The 24,664-nt window shown below is 50.9% G+C and overlaps 1 protein-coding gene across 3 annotated transcripts in view; it reads left to right on the forward strand.

The window, feature by feature from the left end:
- The first annotated feature begins 22,233 nt into the window (after nt 1–22,233).
- The window catches only part of Cux2 (cut like homeobox 2), a 176,691-nt gene continuing 174,260 nt past the window's right edge, over nt 22,234–24,664 (forward strand). For all 3 annotated transcript variants that reach the window (XM_041648037.1, XM_041648034.1, XM_041648033.1), the window contains exon 1: nt 22,234–22,349. In XM_041648037.1, coding sequence (XP_041503971.1) covers nt 22,239–22,349 — 111 coding nt within the window. In that variant the 5' untranslated portion in view covers nt 22,234–22,238. The remainder of the gene's footprint in view (nt 22,350–24,664) is intronic.

The following is a 24,664-nucleotide window of genomic DNA, read 5'->3' on the forward strand; positions in this document are numbered from 1 at the left end:
CTTTGCAGAAATAGAACACAAACTAAAAATAAATATATAAATATTAAAGTTTTTTTTTTTAATTCCCATGTTCATCTCTGCACAATCCCTTGTGTTGCAGTCCCCTCCCACCACCACTACCACTCTTGTTCCTTCTGAAGGCAGAGTAACAATGGGGACTACAATGACACACTTTATTAAAGAAGTCGGGGGTGGGCTACGAATGCCAGAAACACGGCAAAGCGACCCCAGGAATCTGCGGCATGGATGGACGGCCTCTGTGGTGTTACCCACTCCACTGGGCACCTAACCAACTCTTGTCTTCACAAGCATGCAGCAGACCCAAAGTAGGGGTTCCCTCCAAAGTGGGTGCTCAAAAAAATACCTCCATGCTTGGGGGAGATGGCTCTGTGGCTTTGCCCAAGCTAGATTCTCAGCCAAGCGTAAAGAGTCAGCTGTGGAAAGGGGGACGCAGGTGACAGTCACCCTCTTACTTCCTTTCCCAGCCCTTGAAGAGCCTCTGCCTGCTCTTCTCCCCTGGAAGAGTCTAGGCTCATATTGGCATACTGAAGGCTCTGAGGAGGCCTGCAGCCATCCAGCTGTGTTGAGGTTGGCCATTGCTGGAAACAGGGTGGGAGCTGAGGGCAGGGGTGTGGCCACATAAATTCCAGCAGAAACCTGAATGTCAGTCTCAGCTGCCACCTGATAGCTGCGTGACCTGGAACAGTCAGCGTGCACAGTCTGCCTGGTGTCACCGAGAGGTACTGTAAGCAGCGAGGCCAGGGTCACATGGGAAGTGCCAGGTTTGGGATTTGAACCCAGGAGCTGTTCGAACCATAGATCCCTAGCTGGGACCCTGTGTCCAGCTCATCCTGAACTTCTGGTTCCAATCCCTGGGTGTCCCCCATCCCAGGCTCCCTTCCATCTTGCCTGGCATAGCCCACTGGTAACAAAGGAACAGGTTTTCTTGTCTGAGGTGGTCCCTGTCATTGCTCAGACAGGTGGAGAAGTTGCCTCCAGTCTTACTCAAGCTTCCTGCTACCACCACCAAGGGAATGTGGCTGCTACTGATGCCCCTCACACAGATTTCTAGAATGTTCTTTGGGCTCACCACCTGCCTGCCTTCAGATAGACTGTGCCACTCCTTAGCATTGTGTGAGATACACACTCACCAAGGAGAACAGAGGCTGGTAACAATGACGATGGTTTATTCTGGCCTGACCAGTTCTCTACACATTCGGACACGTTTGGCTAAAACAGCCTGTGTGTTGGACCCGGGTTTTCCATCCCAGCCGATGTAAATTACCTCTGACCCATATATTTTCCTGGAAATCAATGCATTTTAACACGAGATAATATTTATGAAATTGAATTTTTTATTGAAGCTAATGCAATTCTATTCTATCTTATGCATTTTTATTAAACTAATGCATTTTAAATTAATCCATTGTATATTAACTACAACAGACATGGGTACTTACAGGCAAATGATATACGCCCGCCAAGATCAATACGGCGGCCAGAAGTTGCCACATGAGTGAGGGCGCTGAGAGCTCGGGCCATGAGGCCATGCAAGATGGGGACTTTCTCAAAATCATTACCGCGTACAAACCTGAAGATTCTGAATTAATTCCCTGATTCAGAATGGGAGGTGAATCACTTTTGACCAAGTAGACAACTGATTTTAATTGAATTTTATTATTTCTGTGTGTGTGAATTCGTGCCACAGTCCCTGGTGTGGGTGTCTCTGTTGCTGGCCTCTGTGTACCCTAGGCTGCTTCTCCTATCTCCACCTTCCATCTCCTGAGGAGCACTAGGTGACTATATTGGCTTTCTGTCGGTGCTGGGGATTTGAACTCAGGTCCTCATGCTTGTGTAGCAAGTGTCTTACCCCCAAGCCATCTCCCCATTTTAGGTTTTTTTTTTGTAAAAGTTTTTGAGATGCTAATTTGATTAGAGCGTTTCTCCTTTCACTCCTCCCAGCGCGCCCAGATTCTCCTACCCCCTCGTCTTCAAATTGAAGCCTTTTTTAAAAACAATTTTTTTGTTTTGTTTTAGAAACAGGGTTTCACTGTGTAGCCCTGGCTGTCCTGGAACTCACTCTGTAGACCAGGGTGGCCTAGAACTCACAGAGAGCACCTGCCTCTGTCTCCCAAGTGCTGGGATTAAAGGTGTGTGCCACAACCCCCTGGCTTAAATGAATTTTTATTGTATGCATGTAAGTATATGTATACACACATATTTTTAGATATAACTTGTTTAGTCTGTGTAAACTATCTGTGTGTGTATTTTGGGGAATGACCTTTTGGCGCTGGACAGCCAGTTGGTGTGCTCTTTCCTGGGACAGTCCCCTTCTTCAGCTTTCCTCAGTTGTCTGTAGTTCTCTATGGAGGCCTGGAGGGCTTTCACCCGTCCATCTTGGCACATTTGCTGGTGTTGTCCTTGTTTAGCTCAGGTTTAGGCAGCCATGTTGGTTGTTATGCCCAGATCACGGAGTCCCCAAAACCAACTAGGAGACCGAGTCCTGTTTGTAAAAACAAAGAACCTTTATTCTTACACGAGTTTGCAAACTCAGACTGTCTGTGGGTTCAACGTATTGAAGCGATCAGAGAGCCCCTAGCTCAGTTGGGCTTGGGTTTTTATAGTAGCAAAGGTAGGGGTGAAGGATTTCTAAGGCTCAGGACCCCGATTACTGACATTTGTCTAGGGGTGTCCTGGTGAAAAGCAGTGGGTGGGTTCTGGCAGGTGATCCCATCTTCAATGGTTGGGATGTTAGAAGTTTCCTTTGGATGGTCTGCTCCTGGGTGGTGCCTGCTATGGCAGCTGTGTGGTCTGGGCACCATGTATGTAGCTTGTGGCATTCCTAGGAGACACAGTCTCACAGCGAAGTCCCCGATCCTCTGGATCTTATGCTCTTGCTACCTTCTCTTCCACAATGTCCCCTGAGCTATTAGGGGACTGATTTATAGATGTATCCATTCAGATGGAGCTATGTAGGGAACTGCTTTATAGATGTATCCATTCAGACAGAGCTCCATAATGCTGCACTTTGATTGGCCGTAGTTTTCTGGGATGGTCTCCATCTGTTGGAAAGAGAGGTTTCCTTGATGAAGGGTGAAGAGTACACTTATCTGTGGGTATATGTGCAAATATCTAGAGATTGTTGTTTGGGAGTATGTTGGTTTAGTAAATTAGTGGCTATAGATCCTCCTCTTAACTGTGGCTTCAGTAGTTAACTAGGTGTCTAGTACGAGGCATGGTTTCCCTCTTGTTAAGGGTCTTCTGTCTACTTAGAGAGCTGTTGGTTACTGCCTAGACACTCATGCCACTACTGAACCCTATGGTTATCACACCACGCTGGTCATTTTTGTGGTTCCTAGGCGTCATAACTGGGTAGGACCGATGGTTGCTGCCCTCCTTTGTAAGCTTACATGGTGCCTTCTGAAACCATGAAAGTTAGTCCTCTGGGAGGGGGCATTCAGGTCAGTTCCAGCTCAGGGGCTCTGGGTCCTGTTTTGAAAGTGCTTGGTGTCTTCGGCAGTAGGGACTGACTTACCTTATGCCTCTGCTAGGGCAACCAAGGGCAACAGCAATAGGCTGCATGCCTTGGGAGTTTTAGGACATCCCTGACCAGCAACTCAAAAGAGGACTCCTTACATCAGATTTTGGATTTTTTCTTAGATGGTCTTTGCATCTTGGAGGAACACTGTCAGTTTAGATTTTATAAAATTGATTGAAACCATATGCTTTCCCACGGAGGTATGTGCATTATGGTGACTTTTATTTTTGGAAATTGGACCTCCCTTTTCCTTTTCCCCCAACAGAACTCTTTAAGCTCCTGTTTCCCTCCCTTTACCCTTCTCCCACGGTTCACTCTGTTTCCCTCCCCTTCCCTAGGAGCCCCCTCCTTCCAGCTCGGTCTTTTTAACTCACTCTGTAGCTCAGGATGAGCTCAAACTTCAGATCCTCCTGCCTTAGCCTCCCCAGTGCTGGGATGACAGGTACGAGCCATCCCACACTGAGATGAGACTCAAGTACCTGACTGCTTTGTGTAAGACACCAAAATTGCCGGTTGGTGGTGCGGTGATGGCACATGCCTTTGAGCCCAGAAGAGGCAGGCAGGTCTCTGAGTTCAAGGCCAGCTTGGTCTGCAGAGTGATTTTCAGGACAGTCAGGACTACACAGAGAAACCCTGTTTCAAAAAAACAAACAAACAAAACACTACCACCACCCAAGTTTTCAAATGATTTATTTTGGGAAAAGAGAGAGAGAGGGAGGGAGGGAGGGAGGGAGGGAGGGAGGGAGAGAAAGAAAGAAAGAAAGAAAGAAAGGGATATGCTAATTCAGCCTGGCTCTCGGCAGGAACAAAACCAATGGGCTCCAACTGGCATCCAGAGAAGAGTCCCTAAGGGTGTGGCTTAGTGGGTGAGTACCCACTTAGCATGTGGGAAGCCCTGGGGTCCACCCCCAGCACTGCACAAAGCAGTGTAGGCATGCAATCCAGCCATGAGGGGAAGGCAGGCAGGCAGAGTTCAATACAGAGACCCTGCCCCTCAAGGGTGAAAATCCTGGGGCTCCTGACTGAGTCGTTCCCATCAGGCATAGCTGTTACCTGAGGTGGGTAGCAGCGGGCAGGGAGAGGCTGCTGGCTGTTGGGATGTCTGTAGAGAGTCCTCCAGGAGGGTACCTGGGAACAGGTAGGCATTCTTCACTCACACCCCCAGATCCCCTTATTGGGCCCTTCCTGTATAAATCCAGCAGAAGACAGAGAACAGGTAGCCCGGGCCAGGAAGGGCTCACTGAAGGACGGAGAAAGCAACCTTGGCGCCCAGTGAAGCCATCAGGCACCTGCCGAGAATTCAGGACTAGGTGAGTTCATTCTCACGCCTGGAGAGGAAGCTACTGTCCCCTTTCCTGGGATGGGGAAACTGAGGCTTATGGAGATAAAATGGTACATCTAGGGTTTGGACAGAGGTCCGTTCAACTCTTCTGAGAACGGTGACTTCTCTTAAAAAGATCTTTCTCTTTAGAAAAGGAAGGTCTATATAGCTTTCTTTAGCTCCACCATGCCTTTGTTGCATAGGACTCTGGTATAAAAAGTTGACACCTGGGGTTATGGCAGTCATCTTTTTTGTTTTTTTCAAGACAGGGTTTCTCTGTAGCTTTGGAGCCTGTCCTGGAACTAGCTCTTGTAGACCAGGCTGGCCTCGAACTCACAGAGATCCGCCTGCCTCTGCCTCCTGAGTACTGGGATTAAAGGCATGTGCTACCACCACCAGGCCAAATGGCAGTCATTTCTTGATCATGACATAAGATGACACCAGGAGGCTGAGTGGCACAGAACGTGAACAACAAAGGGGTTTGGATTCTTGCTGACTGTTTTGTGTCTCTCCCGGCCAAGCTCCAGATTACTCCGTAGAAACTCATGCTCATTGAGAGTGAACACACATCTTTCCTGTTGGCATTGGTAGAATCTACCCTACGTTACATGAATAGCTAGATGTTCTCCTCATGTACTGTCGCATGCAGAGGTGCAAGGCTGCTGTCCTGGCGTTTCCTGTGAGGCTCTCCGAAGGGAGACTAAGCTAAAGGTGTGCACGAATCGCAGCTTCATTTTCCAGCCGTGTGACCTCAGATAGACCACTCCACCTCTGGGAAACATGCACAGGACGAGCTGGCTCGTGGCTGGAAGACTACAGGGTCCGCAGGGTCCTCCTTGACCCCTGAGCCCTTTAGCTGTCTGTCATCTTTTCTCTCCTGCTGTGCCTGGAAGTATGATGGGAAAGACGCTGCTCCAGTTCTGTAGTTTCCACGTCGTTCGTCTCCAGGGACAGATAGAGGGAGGAAGCATGTGCGTGGAGGTCACCGGGGAAGTTGGAGTCATTTTTTCTCCGATGAAAATGATCTCAAAGTTACAGAAAAGCTAGAAGGGAGGCGTTGTTCATGGGTTAATGCTTGTGTCAAACCCGAGTCTGTCATGGACCCCAAATGCTTGCTGTGTTCAACAGATCCCGACAGGACACAGTGCAGGAAAATACCAGGGCGGGGGTAGGTGGTGGCAGGAGTCAGGTGTCCCCAGTACTGGAGGCTGCACAACTGAAGTCATCTTGTCCCTTGTCAGGCGCTGGTGAGGTCTGTAAATGCTGCCGTGGTGTGACCTTTCCAGAGGACACGGGAACAAATGTCTCCTCTCTAAGACTGAGCACCAGTCACAGACCATTCCAGCCCAGCTTAGGAAACAGATGAGTTTATTGGGGTTCCCTACAGCAGCGTGGGTCAGTTAAAGGGAGCTGCATGGCCAGAGTGTGGTAGAAGTCTCCTGAGAGCTTCGTCCCCGGAGCTCCCTGATCAGCGTGTAGGCAGCTCCATGGGAGAGGCAACCACTCCCTGACTCTTCTGTTTCTGTAATTTGGGGAGGGGGTCTGTAAATAACCTTCGAACGCCACTATCCCCTTGTGGGGGCCCCACTCTCACAACCTCATCAAAACTTAATTTTTGTCTTCCAAAGGTGTCGTGGGGTGACTTAGGCCGGGAGAGGAGAGGGGTGCCTTTAACCTGCAGCTGTGGCCTTGGCTACAAATAAGTCAGAGGCTGGGATGGGGGTGGGAGCAGAGGAAGGGAGTTGAGGGTGGGTGTGGCAGGGACTCCTGGGACTCAGTGGCTCTGAGATTCTCGCTTTGGGTCCTCTGCTGTGAGATCTAGGGCAAGTGTCCTACCCTTTCTAGGCAGGTCATTCCTGTTTCTAAATGTCCTCTTGGTTGCTGACCAGTTGATATCCTCCAGGCTTCTCCCTTGTTGCCACCCTGCCGTGATGTAGAATGGGCCTGGCTTGGGTCTGGCCTACCATTGTGATGACTAGCTCAGGCTCAGTCATGTGATCTAACCTGGACTAATGAGTTTCTTCTCTATTAGTAATAAATTTATTTAGACAGAGCCTCACTATGTACTCTGACATCCTAGAACTCACTCTGTAGAGTTCTAATTCACCGAGTTTCACCTGCCTCTTCCTCCTGGGTGCTGGGATCAAAGATGTGCTATACAATACCTGGCTTCCCCAGGATCGAACTTCCTTCCTTCCTTCTTTCTTTCCTTCCTTCCTTCCTTCCTTCCTCCCTCCTTCCTTCCATCCCTCCTTCCCTCCCTCCTTCCCTTCCACTTTCTTTCTTCCTTCCTTCCCTCCTTCCTTCCTTCCTTCCTTCCTCCCTCCTTCCTTCCTTCCCTCCCTCTTTCCCTCCCTCCTTCCCTTCCTCTTTCTTTCTTCCTTCCTTCCCTCCTTCCTTCCTTCCTTCCTCCCTCCTTCCTTCCATCCCTCCTTCCCTCCCTCCTTCCCTTCCTCTTTCTTTCTTCCTTTCTTTCCATCTTTTCTCATTTTACATACAGTCCCAGTTCCCACTCCTTCTCTCCTTCCATTTCCTCCACTTTCTCCCTGCTACCTTCCACTCCTCAGAGAGGGTAAGGCACATTACTTTGAGGCAGGACTAAGGCCCTCCCCACTATATCTAGGCTGAGCAAGGTATCCCTCCAAAGAGAATGTGTTTCAAAAAACAAGTATGAGCAGTAGGGATAAATCCTGGTCTCAGGGCCAGTGGCCCCACAGTCTCCCCAGACACACAACTGTCACCACATTCAGAGCCCTAGTTTGGTTCTATGCTGGTTCCCTCACTCTCAGGCCAGAGGGTGTCAGATCCCCTGGGACTGGAGTTACAGACGGTTGTGAGCCACCATGTGGGTGCTTGGAATCGAACCCAGCTCCTCAGAGAGAGCAGCTACAACTCTAACTATTGGGAAATCTCTCTGCTCCATGCCGCTTGTGCTAAGGGCAGGAGAAATCACCAGAAATGGACCTGTGACGTGATGCTGCCCAATGAGGTTCGCGGGAAAAATGGTCTGGACAGGGCTTCCAGGAGAAGTCTCCTGAGGGAGAGCACCCACTCTTGGTACCGATCTTTTGTGTCAGCCATTTTTCTGTCTCAGTGGGAAAATCACCTGAGGACATCACCTCAAAGGAGGGGAGGTGGATTCTTGGCCTTTGGCAGGCTGTTTCCAGTCTGTGGTGAGGAAGATCAGCAGGTGGAGAGCATGAGGAGGAAGAACTGCTCCCCTGGCAGCCACCATGCAGAGAGACCTCGACCATGTGACACAGCCCCACACTAAGGCCTGGGAAGCTGTCCATCCATCAGTAGATTAAACCAATTCAAGGGGGAAGTTGGAGCCCTCAGGATCTTGTCCTTCTCAAAGGCCTCTGAAATGAGCCTGCTGGGGACACAAGCCTAAGGAACATCTAAGATTCAACTGCACCGGTCCTCTCCTGAGACCTATGATTCTGATAGTGCTGTCTGTCGCCCAGGGCCCCTGTGATCACCTTGCTTTGCTGTGAGTATGTCAGAGCTTAGAGATGGGACCCTGGCACCTGGTGCTGTGTGCTCAGTTCCCATCAGTCCCTTGGGATCTACCTACCTGAGGGACAACTCTGTCCTCATGACTGAAACAGTGCTAAGACACAGGCCTGTGACCCTAGTACTCTGGAGGTGGAGGCAAGGTCATCTTCAAGGTTATTCTACACTACATGATGAGTTCAAGGCCATCCTGGGTACTTGAGGGCCTGTCTAAAATGAAAAGACGGATGTGGGGGATGGCTCACGGGGTAAAGGTGCTTGCCTCTGGACCAATTCCTGGGGCAAGGACTTGGGATGACCCAGTTGACGAGGCCTGAGTGGGGAGGTGTCTATATCACTCCAAGGAGGAAGCTAGCGATGATGTGTCCCAGAGAAAGCGTGAGTTACCCACAGCCCCTGAGCTCACAGGTGGGGCCTGGCACGCCACATGCAGGGCCCGCTCTCCCACAGAGCCAGTGAGGGACAATACACCCAGCCTCTCCATCCTGGGTTTGCATAAAAACCCACGTCCATGAAGTAGCAACTGCAATGTTTTGCAGTCACATAGCAAAGATATTTAAAAATATCACCCATATGTGTTTTAAATACAGGCAAATAGCTGGCGCGACAGCCGGCTTCACACCCGCGTGCCATTCTGAGAGCGCTTCTTCGCGCTCCAACGCTCAGAATCGCACGTTGAAGGCCAGACAAGCCCAGAATGCTGCGAGCTGTGGCATCCAGAACCTCTCCCACTCACAGCCCAGCTTTTCCCTGGGAGGGGGATCCAATATGACCCGGGAAGGAAGCTAAGTGTTCTGGGCTAAGACCTCCCTCCACCCCAAGCCGTGATTTGGTTAGACATTCCTGTAATCCAAGGCAAGAAGATCAGGAGTTCAAGGTCACCTTTAACCACATAGTGAGCTTGGGGCCAGCACGGGCTACCTGAGTCCCTGTCTCAGAAAAAACAAACAAACAAACAAACAAACAAAAAACCCCACAAACCCAAATCTTCAATCCATCCTTCACAAAGTCACACTTTATCAGAACATTGTGATGTTATAGAGTATGTGGGGCTTTAAGACCAACTTTAGGGTCTGGGAGATGGTTCCGCAGGTAAAGGTGCTTGCCACCAAGTCTAATCACCAGAGTTGGATCCACATGGTGGTGGGAAAGAACTGACTCCTGCAAGTTGTCCTCTGGCCTGTGTGCATGAACACACACACACACACACACACACACACACACACACACATACACACACGGCTGGGGAGACACCAGAGTTGGTGCTCTGCCCTACCCTTCATCAAACATATCATTGCTCCTCACTGTTCAGGACTCAGCAGAGACTGGCTTCAGCCAGCGGGTGAGCTGTGTGGCAGGAGACAGGGTAGTGACCAGATATCCGCTTATCCTTAGCTGACCCCAAGGGACAGGGGTACTGCAGCCACAGACAAGGGGCAGGATGGGACACTGGTGTTGAGCCACCCTGGCCAAGCTGTTCCCTCTGTGTACCCTGCCTCTCTCAAGTCACCAAGGCAGCCCCATCCATGGCCTCCCTGCCTTCACTGCAGACCCAGATACCTCTTGCCTTCCTTTCTCATCTTTCCCTTCTGTCTTTGCTCTTCTCCTGCTCTTCTCTTCTTTAACAGGGATTTCACAAATGCTGTCATAGTTAGCTCCCGCTGTGAACTTGACAGGCAGAGGGAGATAAACTGAAGAACTGCCGCCATCAGGTTGGCCTGTGGCCATTTCTGCGGGCATTTATGGCTTACTGACTGATGGAGAGGGTCCAGCTCACTGTGGGTGGTGCCACCCCTACACCGGTGGGCCTGGGCCTTACGAGAAGGCTATTGGGTGTGAGCCTGGAGTGAGCCAGCGAGCAGCCTTCTGGTGGTTTCTGCCTCAAGCGCCAGCCCTGACTTCCCTCGAAGATGGGCTAAAACGGTCTCATTTCTCCACAGGGTACTCACGGTATTCCAGATTACACTGTGCACATATTTTGGGGGACAGACCCCAAGATGCCTTTCTTTGTACCAGTTTCACCTGCCATGCAGTAGGAGGCTCCAGTTTCTTCACACCCTTGTTGACGCTTAGTGGTTGGCATTTGGCCAGAGTGGTGAGTGTCAAGTCATTTCTTGATCATTTACTTCCATATGTGTGTGTGGGTCACTTGCATGTATGCCATGGTGCCTGTGGAGGTGAGAGGATAATTTGAGGGAGTTGGTTCTCTCCTTCTACCACATGAGTTCAGGTTCTGTGTCTTGAAGGTAAGCGCCTTTCCCGCTGAGCCACCTCGTTTTGTTTTGATCCCCCCCCCCCCCCCCGCATGCCTGCTGAGGCTGAGCAGCACTGTTCTGATTTATTGGTCAGTAGAATGTCCTCTTGTGTGAATTACGCACCCAAGGGTGTTCCATGGAACTTAGCAGGTGATCTTGTTACAGGGCCTCTCTAGGGACATTTGAGTGAGTCTCTTGGGTTTAGCACCAGTTTGCTGAGCAGCTAGAAAGAATTCCAGATGGTAACAGCAGACAGAACACAGCTGCAGGAAGCTTGGGGGAGGCCATGGGATTCTCCTGTGTGTCTCACTGATGTCCTATGGAGTGACAGGTCCCAGAGAGCCTCCCTTTCTGGGAGCCCTCCCCCTATTTCCCAGCTGTTTATAGAAGTGAGCAGTGAGGCCTCTGAGGTGCTCAGTCCTGGGAAGCCCATCCATAGCCACACAGTATGGTACCTCTGCATAGCGGCTGAGCCCCTAGAACACAGGTGGAGTCATTAGGAATGCAGCCTGCAGCACCCAAGAAGGTCACACAGGTGGGTCCTGTTAGGGTGAGAGAGGAAGCCAACGCTACTGTCTTGTGTCTTTGGTTAGAGTAGATCACGTGTTCAGATCCACGCTGGAGTGGCGCTGGCGGTGAGTGGCTATTGCAGAAGTAGGTGCACGGGCTTGGGGCTCACCCGCAGTGGGGTGGCCAAAGCAGAGGAGTCGGGTGTGATTAAAGGCAGTGACATTGCCTTCCCCTGTAGGCTGCATTGTCTGTTCTGTTCTCTGAAGGAAGACGGTGATGGCCAAAGAGGCTGAGTGTCTGCAGAGACGGCACAGCTGGCAACCGTGGATTCAGGATTCACACTTAGTCACCTTGGGCAGCCCAGGCGCACCTTTTAAATGGATGGAGGCGCTCCCAGGCCCCGCCTCTTTTTTACCATTGTCTCTTGTCTGTACCACTATCTCCCTTCGCCTTACAGCTTAGCAGGTGTCTGATCAGCGGCATGCTGGTCCACCTCCCTGAGGCGCTCTCAACCCCACAGCCATAGGGTGGGGGCGTTGTATGGCTTGTCCTCCCCAGGGACCAGAAGGAAGAGCATGCCTGTGAGGCACCCTAGTCTATGTCTAAATGCAGGCTTCAGATTCTCAGGAGGCTTCTGGACCTCCTCTGTGGTGCCCAAGACAGCTCAGTGGGAAACGGGGACCTGGAGAAAGCCAGCCAGCTCTGGACTGTCCTGTTTGGATTCGCCATTCCCATACGAAGTCCCTGGGTCAGTGACATCATCCCTGTGCCTCAGTGTTCCCATCTGGGAGGTGGGTTCAGTCCTCGTGGGGTTGTGAAGCTAGTGAGCTAGTTGGTACTTAGAGCGATATCTGAGATCATAATTAATTCCAATGATTGGCTCGGGCTCCTGAGGGTCCCTGAGCTCCCTGCATTGAAGCCTGCTCCACCGGCTGCTCTGAGAACAGCCGCCCACTCGTGGTGGACTCTGCACGCATTTCTCTTAACACAGCGCAAAGAGGTTCTCACGGTGCAAACAGGGAAATGGAGACTCCAGAAAGTGGGGTAACTGTCCAAGTTCACACCTAAGAAGTGGCTGAGCCAGAACTTGAACTGGATTTCAGAGTTGGGTTTCTCTGGTTTTAGCCCTTTTTTCTTGGTCACTGGAGGCCATCCTGGACCAGGCTGGAGAGATACTGGGACAGGGAAGTGGGCGTGGCTTCCATGTGGTTCTGATTGTCTCTTCCAACTGCCCCCTTAGGAATCTGGACCCACTGACTATGGGAAGAGGCCACTAGCCCGGCTCACACAGCCAGGAAGGTGTGCGACTGAGATCCACCTTGTCCTTGAACTTGGGTCTGAGGCCAGCTCTGGCTCAAGGCCACCCTCAGCTTCAGCCACTTTGCAGCCTGTGTCATGATGTCACACGCTTTTTCCAAGTGCATGTTTGGACTTAACCCAGGTTTAGAGTGGAGGCCATGTAGGAGAAGTCAGTTAAGTTATACCTCCCCGTCTGAGATCTTTCGGTACTGCTGCCCAGGGAAGGGAATAGGAGAGAGGGGAACCCTTCAACACGTAAGGGTTCCCCCAAATACCCTTCCAGTTGTTACATGCCAGCTGTGGGAATGTCCAGCATACTCTGTGAGGTCAAGGGGGGCACTGGGTTGGAGCACAGTTGGAATATACAAACAGTGTCCACCAGATGGGGCCTGTGGCAAAGCCAGGTACTGGGAAGTTCCTGGAAAGCCCCCCCAACCCTCCCCAACCCCCCCACTTCCAGGACACGCTTTGTGTGCTCACAAGGCTGTGGAACTCAGATGTGCAGATGGGTGCGTCTCTGAGAAGCTGATTTTAACTTTCAAGAGTCATGCAATGCATTGCGGACCTGTACCTGTTGTCCATGTGTGCAGAGGGGTATACATACGGCATCTGTGAGTACAGGTAGCCCAAGTATGCACTGTGTGCATATATGTGCAGAGATGAGTGAAGAGCGTGTGGGCATGTGGCAGAGGTCAGACCTGAACCTGGGTCTTGAGTTCACCTGAGTCTCTTCCTAGGAAGTGTGGAGGCCTAGGGGATAGAGCAGCCGGCCTTTTGGGGTGCTGTCTGCATAAAACATTCTACAGTACCCCAAGTCAGGTGGCGATGGGGGGTGGTGCTCCTTCAAAATTAAGCTCTTTGAAGGTCTTTGGAGTGGGAAGAAGAGCTTCTAGAATCTTGTTTCAGAGCTTGCTGAGTTCAGCAAGGGAAGCCACAGACAGTGGCTACAGAAAGGATTTGATTTCCAGCTGGGAAAGGGAATCAGCACCCCAGGGAAGTAATCAAAGGCACCTAGAGAAAGGAGATGGGGTGCCATCAAAAGCTGAGAACTTGACCCCAGCCTTGGTCAGAACAGGATTCTATCCCAGCTCTGTTGCTCCAAGGCTGGGAGACTTGAGCAAGTTACTTACCCTCTTTGAGCCATTTCCTGGGCTAGAAAGGGAAGAGAGGACAGTGCTGACCTCCCAGCACTGCTAGGTAGAACTGTGAAGTTACAGGCTGGGCTAGCCTCGGGCAAGGAATGGAAGACTGTGGGCCATAAGCTAGCTGGCTCTGAGGTTTCTGTTCTGTCCTATAGGGAGGCGGCATCACTTTGAGGTTTTGGGTACCATCTGCAGGGAAAGTAGAAGTTCCTAGGAGGCTGACAGAGAGGTGACTCAGGAACTGACTGCCTGGGTCACAGACAAGTGTGTCCCTCCCCTCTTCCGTTCCATTGGCTGCCATTGCCCGAAAGCCATCCTTATCCCCGCTGCGAGTGTGCCTCCCACCCAGCTTCCAAACCATGTTCCTCCTCGTCCTGATGAGCTCTTCTACCTCATTGGGCCTCAGTTTGTTGACCTGCAAAATGGGCACAGCCACCTCTGCTGTAAGGATCAAGGCAAATCCTGCCACCACCATGGAGAGCAGGCACCATGAGCCTGTAATAGTGACAACCGAAAGGGACAGAGACTAAAGTGAGAGTCACTGTCATTTTACCAAAGCAACCACAGAATTCTCCCTTTTTTGTTTGACTCATGGCTGATACCTCAGTTAATGGCGAGGACCCCTGCCCACACTTACATGTTGCAGGAGGAAGAGAACGAAGGGAAGGGGGAGGAGCTGGGAAGACAGAGCGGACAAAATGTGTGTGTGGTTGGAGGGGGAGAATTAAAAACAGAGATGAGGGGCTGGAGAGATGGCTCAGTGGTTAAGAGCATTGCCTAATCTTCCAAAGGTCCTGAGTTCAGTTCCCAGCAACCACACGGTGGCTCACAACTATCCGTAATGGGGTCTGGTGCCCTCTTCTGGCCTGCAGACAGACAGAACATTGTATACATAATAAATAAATAAATATTAAAAACAGAGATGAGGGGCTGGGAATGGTGGTGCCTGCTTATCATCCAGCACTCAGGAGGCTGAGGCAGGAAGATGGCAAGTTGGAAGGCAGTCTGGGATACAGAGTAAGATTCTCCCCCATTCCCCATGAGAGTGGAGTAGCCCTGTGTTCCTCTTCCCAGGGTTTTTTTTTTTTTTTTTGGTGGGGGGATGGTAGAGGTGCTGAAGATTTGGGTTTTAGAGGACATGGCAGGTCCATGGCCACCCTGCAGGCTGACAGAGGGTCAGAGGCCTTGCAGGCCAAAAGCTGACATCTTTGAGGCAGGGGTTCACATGGGTTGATATGGAATGTCCTTCTGTATATGTGTTGCTTTTATTGGTTGATGAATAAAGCTGTTTGGGCTAATGGCTTAGCAGAGTAAACTCAGGCGGGAAATCAGAACAGAGAGAGAGAGAGAGAGAGCAGAGTCAGAGAGAGAGAGAGAGAGAGAGAGAGAGAGAGTAAGAGCAGAGTCAGAGAGACACCATGTAGCCAGAGGAGACAGACACAAGACCCTTACCAGTAAGTCACAGCCTCATGCTGTTACACAGATTAATAGAAATGGGTTAATTTAAGATGTAAGAGTTAATTAATAAGAAGCCTGAGCTAATAGTTATATAGTTTCTGTGTGATATTTGGATCTGGGCAGTCAGGAAATGAACGAATGGTCTCCATTTACAATGGGTATCCTGCATTCCTCCCCTGCTATCTCTGTTTTTTTGTTTTGTTTTGTTTTTCGAGACAGGGTTTCTCTGTGGTTTTGGAGCCTGTCCTGGAACTAGCTCTTGTAGACCAGGCTGGTCTCGAACTCACAGAGATCCACCTGCCTCTGCCTCCCAAGTGCTGGGATTAAAGGCGTGCGCCACCACCGCCCGGCTCTCTGTTTTTTTGTTTTTTTTTGTTTTTTTTTTTTAAATAGACTTACCATTTCTATTTAAACGTATGTGTGGGTATGCACATGTGAATGCAGTGCCCATGGAGTCCAGAAGAGGGCATCAGAGCTCTAGAGTTGAAATTATAGGTAGTTGTAAACTGCCCAGTATGGGTGCTGGGAACAAAACCCTGGCCCTCTGGATGAGTGATAAACACTTAGTCCTGTTTCTGATTACAAAGCCATCTGTGGGTAGAATCCCAGATTCTTACGCCCCAATACCTACCACAACATTGGAAACCAAAGAGACTGAGGATGAAGCTCTGGGGTAGATTGCTTGCCTAGGATATGCTAGGTTGAGTTTTTTTCCTTTCAAATCCACAGTGTGAAGCTGTAATCTCAGCAACAGGGAAGTGGAGGCAGAGGACCAGAAGCTCAAGGCTATCCTCAGCTACATAGTGAGTTTGAGGGTAGCCTGGGCTATGTGAGATCCCATCTCCAATGAATGAATTAGCGAAGAGATAAAATCAAACCATGGTATGCTAGAGTACCTCCTTGAAGCTAATCCTTGTGTGGTGTGAGGTAGGGGTCTAATTGAGTTGGGGTTTTCCCTCCTATGCGGCTAGCCTGCTGGCCCGGAATCCTCTGATGTGTGTCTTTTCCTTTCTGGTTTCTGGGACCAACCTATTTCCCACCTATTCTTGTGTATCTACTCCATGCGAGTGAATCCGTCCTGGCTTCTCATTCTGTCCTGCTCCTCTTCTCTGTCATCTCGACGAGGTGACGTCGGGATCTGATGGGAAAGCTCTCTCACCCCAGTAGTCTTCAAATGAGCCCCAGGCTGCTCTCGACCCTGTGACTTCATGATAATTTCAAGTGTCAGGTTTCAGAAGAGGCCTAGCTGCGGTTTTAATGGGAACGGCCTGAATTTATGGGCACAGGTGAGGAGGGAAAGAAAGACCTTTACCTTAGACAGTGCCAGGCTGTGACTACAGTGGCTCCCTGCTCAGCTCTCTTCTAGATGGGCCAGTAGGCTCTGATGCGCCGTGGCAGGGGTGCCAGGCAGGGTCCCTAGGGAAAGCACACTCTCCCACTCCAACCAAATGAAGCTTTCTCATGAAAAGACTAAGTTATACTTATAAAAAGGTAATTATGGAAGCCAGTGAGATGGCTCAGCTGGAAAAGGCTCTGAGTACAATCCCTAGGACCCACATGGTGGAAAGAGAGAACTTACTCCTGCAAGTTGTCTTTAAATATATATATATATATATATATATATATATATATATATATATTGCATAATTAACTTTTATTTTCGTTGGTGTTTGGCCTGCATGTATGTTTGTGTGAGGGTGTCATAAGTCCTGGAACTAGAGTTACAGACAGTTGTGAGCTGCCATGTGGGTGCTGGGAATTGAACCCGTGTCTTCCAGAAGAACAGCCAGTGCTCTTAACTGCTGAGCCATCTCTCCGGCCCTGTGAGTTGTCTTCTGATCTCCAGATGTCTTCTGTGTCGTGTGCCCACCCCTCCCCAAATAAATAGATTGGTAGCAAGTTTTTTTTTAAAGAAATATTTTTAATTAATTAAGGCTGGGTATGTGGCTCAGTAGTAAATTACTTGGTCTAGCATATGGGAGGCCTGGACAAATTGACCAGCTCCATGTCCCAGCGACAGATCTTGATTCAAAAATTCCGGGGGGTGGTGTCTGAGGTTGACTTCTCGCCTCCACATGTTCATCTAGGCAATACGCTTGCGTGTGCACATGCCTACACATTCAGTCCTCCACATGCTCATATAGGCAATACGGTTGTGTGTGCATGTCCCCATATATTTAATTACACAAATTTAAGATGGCGTGGAACTTAAGGGGCTCTAATTTTTTTTGTGTGTGGCTGTTTGATGTCTTTTCCTTGGCGTCCCTCTGGGAAGCACAGTGTAACACAAGCTGGGAATGTCCACAATCCTGCTCCAAATTTGCAGGCATCTATCTGATCAGCGATACTTCACAGCCATCTGGACACAGCCTCAGCCCACAAATAAATCACCCTTGCCTTCTTCCAGGATGGAACAATATTCCCTTGTCCACTCAACCAGGGTGTTTTGTAGGGTGTGTGTTGAGGCGGGGAACCAGTTACCACTTACCATGACCTGGCTGTCTGTTACCTGTGGTCAAAAGAGTTCACTGTCTTATGCTATGGCTAAATTCTTCACGTCTAATTGATAAATTATGTTTCCTCATAGATAAGTGTGCATAAGAAAGACACAGTGTATGATCTGAGGTGTCAGGGATTTCCTGTGGGCCTTGGAGAGTGCCCCCTGCACCTTAGGAAAGTTGTGGGTAGGGCAATGTTGAGACCTTGTAAAAAGGGAAGCCACATAACCCAGACCTGAACGGGAGGATTAGGGAGCAGATCTTGGGGCCAGTGAGGACTGGAGAGGAGCAGTTCTACAGGAGCTGTTCAAATTTGAGGCCCCCCCGGGGAGGAAGACTAGGCACCACTAGCCCCAACTTCCTCTCTTTCCACCCTTTGATCTCCTAACAGGTATACCATTGGTCAATCCAAATGTTAGTCAGACAGCAAGGGCTCCTGGGAGTTGTAGTCCACTGAGGTCAGCAGGTGCAGAGCGAATGGGGGAGGAGAACTAAAAGCAAATATTAACACACAGACAATGCAATTGTTTATTTAAGTAGTATTGGCATTGGAGGAGAGCTGGGCCCGGAGACTCTGTCCCACTAGTGGGGTTCCTCAGTAGTTCTGATGGCTCATGGGGAATTGGCGCTTGACTGAGGCCCTATCCGAACTCTGTGGCCCATTCTTCCTCCCCGTCAATCGTAGATCACCGTGGACAAGCTAGGCATCTGCCCTTACTCTGGCCCCTGAACTCATGGTAAACTGAAACTTGCCACTTCAGGACTTTAGCACCCCACCTGCAGTCTGGGAGCGCCAATCACACCACGGGCCAGCCGCCTCTTCGCATTCTCAGTGCTTCACGCACATCCTTGTCCCATCGTGGGAACATTGTCGCACTTGCACCCACGAGGAAAAGAAGTCACAAAGGTACACTGGGTTGCCCAGGTCTCTAAGCCTCGGGTGACACAGCTATACTCAACATCCAGTCTAGCCACTCTGCCGGGAGAGCAACTGACATTTATTTGTGAAGTGTTGGCAACCAGTAGCCATTTTATGGGGCTGCGGCTGCCAGCACTGGGTAGAAGGAATTGCTGCCCTTGATCCTTGCGGCCAGTCTGGACAGAGGCCGGGCGGTGGACTTGACCATGCGGCAGGTGGTTGCCAGGCTGTGTCCTCTCTCCCCGACTCTCTCAGGGTATTCCCACTAACAGATTAATTCCAAGGCTTGCCTCACTCCTTGCCTGGCAGCTGCGATGGGCAACGCCAGGCTCTCAAAGGGCATTTTCCTTTTGTTTCATTTTTGATGCCGAGATCTCGAATATCATTATGTGCCGGGCTGAGGACCTGCCAGCCTCTTCCCAGGGATTCTCGTATAGTTTATGAATTTCTCCAAGGACCCTGGCTGCTGCTGCTTCTTTCCGGATGGGCTGCCCAAGAAGGGCTTCTCTGTTTCTGTTGTAATTTCCTAACGTTGATCTGGGGAGGGGGGTGGCACTGGGAGTCCAGAATTCATCAGGACCTGCTTAAGTTTCTCTCGTTAAAAACAAACAAACAAACAAACAAACAAACACCAACCCAAAAAACGTGGCAAGCATTTTATCATGATAATATTTAAAATTGTATTGTCTTGTCCAAGGTCATTTGTCTGCGGAGAAAGTCTGAATTTCCTGGCTTTCATGGACCACCCATAATATCACTTCCTAGAGCTAACTCTATTTAGGGGTAAAGACCTAACTGCTTAATTCATTATTGCTGAGCCAGAGACCATTACAGATGTGGCTGGAATGGGAACCCCACATCTAATAAGGTACAGGCTGGCGATGTGCTCAGAACGTGGCCGGGAGAGAGACGGCTGGAATTTATTTTGTGAATAAAGCAATAAGCCGCTAAACAAAGCTAATACGTTTCAACGGAGACAGAAAGACACGATCGCTCAGTATTTATGTAGCAGCCTGTTCCTCAGTGGGACTGCAAGTTGCTGCCATTAAAATGGTCGGAATTCTTCAGAGACTTGGCTGTATTAAGTCATTTAAAAATATCACAGACTTAAAACAATCTGAATTATTGGATTTCCGTGCTGCTCCTGGGTAAGCATGTTTGCCGTGGCAATTTCCTGCTTGGTCAAAGGTGCAGCCTGACTGAGTGAGGAAGGAAGAAAACTTGTTGGCAGAATCTTTATGGGGTGCCAAATGGTTGAAACAAAACCAGATCTTGGTTTTGGGTCTGTAGTTCTGACTTTTAATTTTGACCTAATTTTAGATTCCCCAAAACATCTCAAAGAAATGTAAACAACATGTGCAGAAGACAGAACCCTCAAATGATAGTGTGCGTATTGTCCAGGTCTCAGGCTCTGCAGAGAGACACATGGGACGGTCTTGTCTCGTTTGCAAGGTTTGAGTTAGTCGTAGGCATGGCTTCTCCCTTTTCTCTCCTAACCACCTCTGTGTGTTTTCTAAAAACAAAGCTATTTGGTTACACAGGACACAAGGCAAGGATTCAAATCAGAGTGTTAACGTTAATACAATATGTTATCTGTTGACTTTGGGCCAAATTTGCCATTGAGTCCAGTTGATGGCTTTTGGAGACAAAGAAGACCCCTGGTCACCCCTTGTAATCACTTTGTCAAATCTCTTTGGCCTTCCCCAGCCTGGAAAGTGTGCGCAGCGCCCCTCTGTTTGTTTGGACACTGACTTTTTTTTTTGAAGGAAGCAGTCCATTTATTTTGGAGAATTCCCCCCCTGTTTGGAATTGTGTGATATTTCTTCACAGTTAAATTTAGACTCTGCACTTTGGGCAGGAATACCACACAGGCAGAAGTCTTTCTCGGTACAACGTACCAGGGGTCTCACCACAGCAGTGTGTCCCATGACGGCAAAGTCAGACATATGTTAAAATACTCTTTCATTGGAAGCTCTGTTTGTTAAATGTGCTTTGAAAAGGTCTCACAATCTCTAGTTTTTTTTTTTAATTCTCTATTACAGGTTTTTAAAGAACAGACTCAAAGACATGGAAGCTGCAAGCTGCACAGACACCCAAGAAGAAATTGTAGCCATTTTAAAAAATTGCAACGCATTAGTTATGAAATTTGCCTAAATTCATTTTGCAGAATGAGAGCTGTAATTTGAAGGCAGAGTTATCGAGAGAGGAAATAAACCACATGTCACGTGCAATTTAATCTGGCAGGGAAATGGGCCACTCGGAATTGCTAACTTGGCCTAATTCGTTTCTTCTCTGGGAAAGCTCCGCTTTTCGTCTGAGGAGTCTTTTCAACTCCTGAGTTAATGTATTTGCCCAGCCGTCACAGAAAAAATGTATGAGGACAGTAAGAGAAATACTGTATCCTCCTTTAAATCACACGCAGCTCGAGTGATGGCTGGGAGCGATCACACCTTCTCCCGAAGCATTTAAGAAACAGTTATTTACATTACATTAAAAACTTTAATTGCTTCGAAGCACGTGCTCGGAGACACAAATATTGGAAAATCATCAAAAATATCCATCATGATTCTCTGTCCTTTACAAGTCTTCTAAACTTCATCTTTTTTATAGCCCACTGTATTGATCTATTGTCCCAGACCAAGAGTGATGCCAAGAGTCCAAGCAGGGTCATAAAAAGAGAATATAATTTCGGCTAGCTGTCCATAAAAGCTGGTCTTTTGACAGAGAAGCGTGGGGGGGGGGGGCTGTGGCTCTTCTTTTGGAAGGGGAAGTAAATGGGGGTGATGTGCGGGATAGCTGCACAGGGCCAGGAAAGAAGGGTCATGAGGAGTTTTGGGGATTGGTGTCTCCAGGCGTGATGGGATTCTGAGTCCTTTCTGGAGGGTGAGATATAGGGAGAGGTCTGGGGGTTCGTAGGCACAGAAAGGGAAAGGAAAATGTGAACGATGACTCCTTGTCACTTCTTTGGTCCAGGGTCTGAACTTTAAAAGGCTAGGATCTCCCCTCCCTGCGCTAAAGATCAATTCTCCAAAGGCAACGAAAGCACAGGAACGCCATGCTGCAGGGCTGGGGGTCCCCTGGTGGGTTGACCACAGTAAAGTTTACATGACCTCCACACAATGGTAAGAGGTCCGGAGCCCCTGTAGCAGGCCTGGGGCCCCTCAACAGATCCAAGAGTCTTTGGGGAAAGGCTTTTGCAAAGGTTTCTCTAAGAATACCCTGAAGCGATGATCACTCCACATCAGGGTCTTGCATGGTAAAGTTGTGGGGTGCGCTACCCCCGCTAAATAATAATGACCAAAGCCCTACTGTGAAGACTCAAAGCACAGACACGCAGGGTCCTGGGTCCCCAGCCTGGACCACGACTCCGTCACGGGTCGAAGGCTCCGGTGGGGGCGAGCACGATGCTAGGCGCAGGGAGACTTTCCCCACGGCTCCGGGACGCCCCCTGGCGGCCGCCACCCGCAGCGCACGGAAGCGTGTGTCGCGCGGGGAACCTCGGCCGGCCCGGCGCGCGTGTGCTCCGTGCTCCCCTCGCGCGAAGCACGCAGAGTCCGGCCCCACGCGCTGCAGAACGCCCACTTTGTTCTTTCCGGTCCCCGTCGCCCGCGGCCCCTCCGCGCTCCCGCCGCCCCCTGCGCATCGATCCGCGCGCGCGGCGCTGTCGATAAGTTTGCGAGAAGCCAAAGTCAAGTGCGTGCGCGCAGAGCCGGGCCGCGCTCCCGGGGTCCAGCCCGGGTGTTGGCGGCAGCCGCATCCCCGGCCGCGCGCCCGCCCCCAAGATGGCGGCCGAGGGGGGACCGCGGGGGGCCCGGGGGCCGAGGCCGGCCAGGGCGGCACGGGCGACCAGGGGGCCGCGCTCAAAACGGCGCCTGGACCTGCGGCGGCTGCAGGTGAGCTGGCCAGCTTGCCTTTGTTCGCCGCCGCCTCGATCGGCCGGGACGTGGGAGCCTCCGGGGCGGGAGGATCGCGGGGAGCGGGAGGAGCGCGGGGAGCACGGAGAGCGCGGGCAGCGCGGGGAGCGGGACGCGGCTGCGCAGCCGCCCAGCCACCACCGCCGCCGCCACCGGCTGCTGCAGCCCGGACGCTTGGTGCTCCTCCCGGACCGATCCCTGCGGGTTAGTCTCTGCGTCTTGCTTTTCCCCTCCCTCAGTTTGCTAACCCCCTCCGTCCGTTTTCCCTCCCTCCCTGCTTTCTGCCTCCCTCCTTTACACCTCTGTCTTGCCACCCCCTCCTGCGTTGCTTTCCTTACCCTCCCCTTGCTTGCTCCCTCATCTTGCCCCCTTCCCCCGCTTGCTCACCCCCACCTCCACCTTCCCCTCCATCCCAGTCCCCAGGCCTGGAGCCCCAGGCTCGAGCGCGCGCAACTTTGCGCACCTGCCGCGGGGCGGAGCAGGTGCGCGGGCTGCGGCCCCTGGGAACTTTTGCACCCGCGGCCCAGGCTTGTGGCTCTACCTCTCCGGCTTCCGCACCCTGCTCTCCCTGCCCTGGGTCTCCTGGGTTCCCGTGGACCCCCTCGCTCCTCTCTCCTTCCCTGGGGCGACGCTCTTCACAGCCCCAGCACTTTTTCCGCTGTTCCTGGTGCGCGGGCACCCGGTGCCTCGGGGTTGGGATGTTTGCTGCCATCTTTCTGAGGCCCAGGGTTGTGGGGGGGTGTTTCACAGCACCCCAACTGGAGACACAGTATGCCCGCAGAGGCTCCCCATGCCCTGCAGTCGGACAGAGTCGCGGCAGGTGCGGCGATGACTAGGGGCGGGGAAGGCGTACCGCGCTCTGAGAGCATTCTGCCTGGCCAGTGACATTCTCAGAAGATGGGGCAGCATGTCGAGATTTTATTAAAAATAAATAAATAAAAGCGGGGGGCACCCACTTTATCCTTTAATCTGCCAGCAGATCTCGTTAAGTTGCCTCTGATAAGTGGCTCCAGCCCCCCTCTTCTCTGTCCCTACTTCTCGTTCCCCTCCTCCCGCAAAGCCATTGAGCCGGAGAGAAAATCGGGGCACTCAGGCATGCAGTTAATAACTGCGAGAACCGTACAATTCCTGATCCGCGCCCGAGTTGAGGTTACAGTTTGGTGGCCGGCTGAGATGGGCAGGGTTGTTAGCTGTGCTTGCTGATTTAAAAGATGCTAAAGTGGCCTTTGGTGGGGGGTGGGAAGAGAAGGAATGAGAGGGAGAGAGAGTTGGGTAGCCACATTGGGCTTGGCACGAAGGCCAATGGTAATCGTATTCCCTGCTAATGTTTGTAAATGAGACCCGGGCAGGCTGGGGGACAGCGTCTTTATTTATGATTGATGTTCTGTAACATAAGGAATGACAAGAACGCGGCAGACGAGAGGGGAGTGAGCAGCTGGGCTGGAGGAAGCCCTTAGCCGGGTGCTATTGTTATTCTGCTGGAGAGAATTGCCACGGTGAGGTTTACAGCGCCGGTATTTGCCCGGGTCGGCGGGAGTGCCAGTTAACACAATTCTCATTAGATAACTCGCTTTCCATCGAGGAGCTTGGGCTGCAGCCTTGATGGGAGAGAAGCTGACCCGCGGCTGAGAGCTGGGTGCGGCTTCCCGCATTGATTTCTGAGCTGGGGGTGTTGATGCTTGCTGCTCCCTGCCCCTAGTCTTGGTGGGGAGTCTTTTGTGGAAGGTCACCCCAGTCTTGGTTCCAGCTGAGTCCCTAGGGTCTGCAAGCCTTTTGTTAGGTTCTTAGAACACACTGAGATAGAAAAGGATATTTGAGCTGTAAGGGGGTGGTAGACAGGCCTGTCCAGGTGGCAGCACCAAGACCTCTTCTCCCCCAATAGGGGATGTGCAAGGGTGTGTGTCTGGGGGAACTCATTAAGACAATGGCTGTACATCTGGTACAAACAGACTCCCAGGGAGTGGGAGGGGGGGTTTCATCTGAATCGATATAAAGAAGAGATGTCCCCCAGGGAGTTTGCAAAGGATGCATAGTTCTAGAGCTCAGAGCTATGACTGTGGCAGTTCCAGCATGCAGCTACCCAGGCCCAGGCCAGCACAACTGCCCACTCCTTCCCCAGTCTCAGAATCTCCTGTGCTCCCTTGCACAGTGGGCAAAGCCCAGGGCCTTTCGAGTATCCACCTCTGAGCCCTTTGCCCAGGGACCCTTTCTGGTGTGTCCTGCTAATGACTCCTCCTCCACGCTCGCCTGCATCTTCATTTTTCGTCCTCCACAGAGGAGAGGAAACTTCTGCA

The sequence above is a fragment of the Microtus oregoni genome, unplaced genomic scaffold, assembly GCF_018167655.1.
Source record: "Microtus oregoni isolate MIOR12 unplaced genomic scaffold, Mior012 000003F_ref0000135, whole genome shotgun sequence".
Lineage (NCBI taxonomy): Eukaryota > Metazoa > Chordata > Mammalia > Rodentia > Cricetidae > Microtus > Microtus oregoni.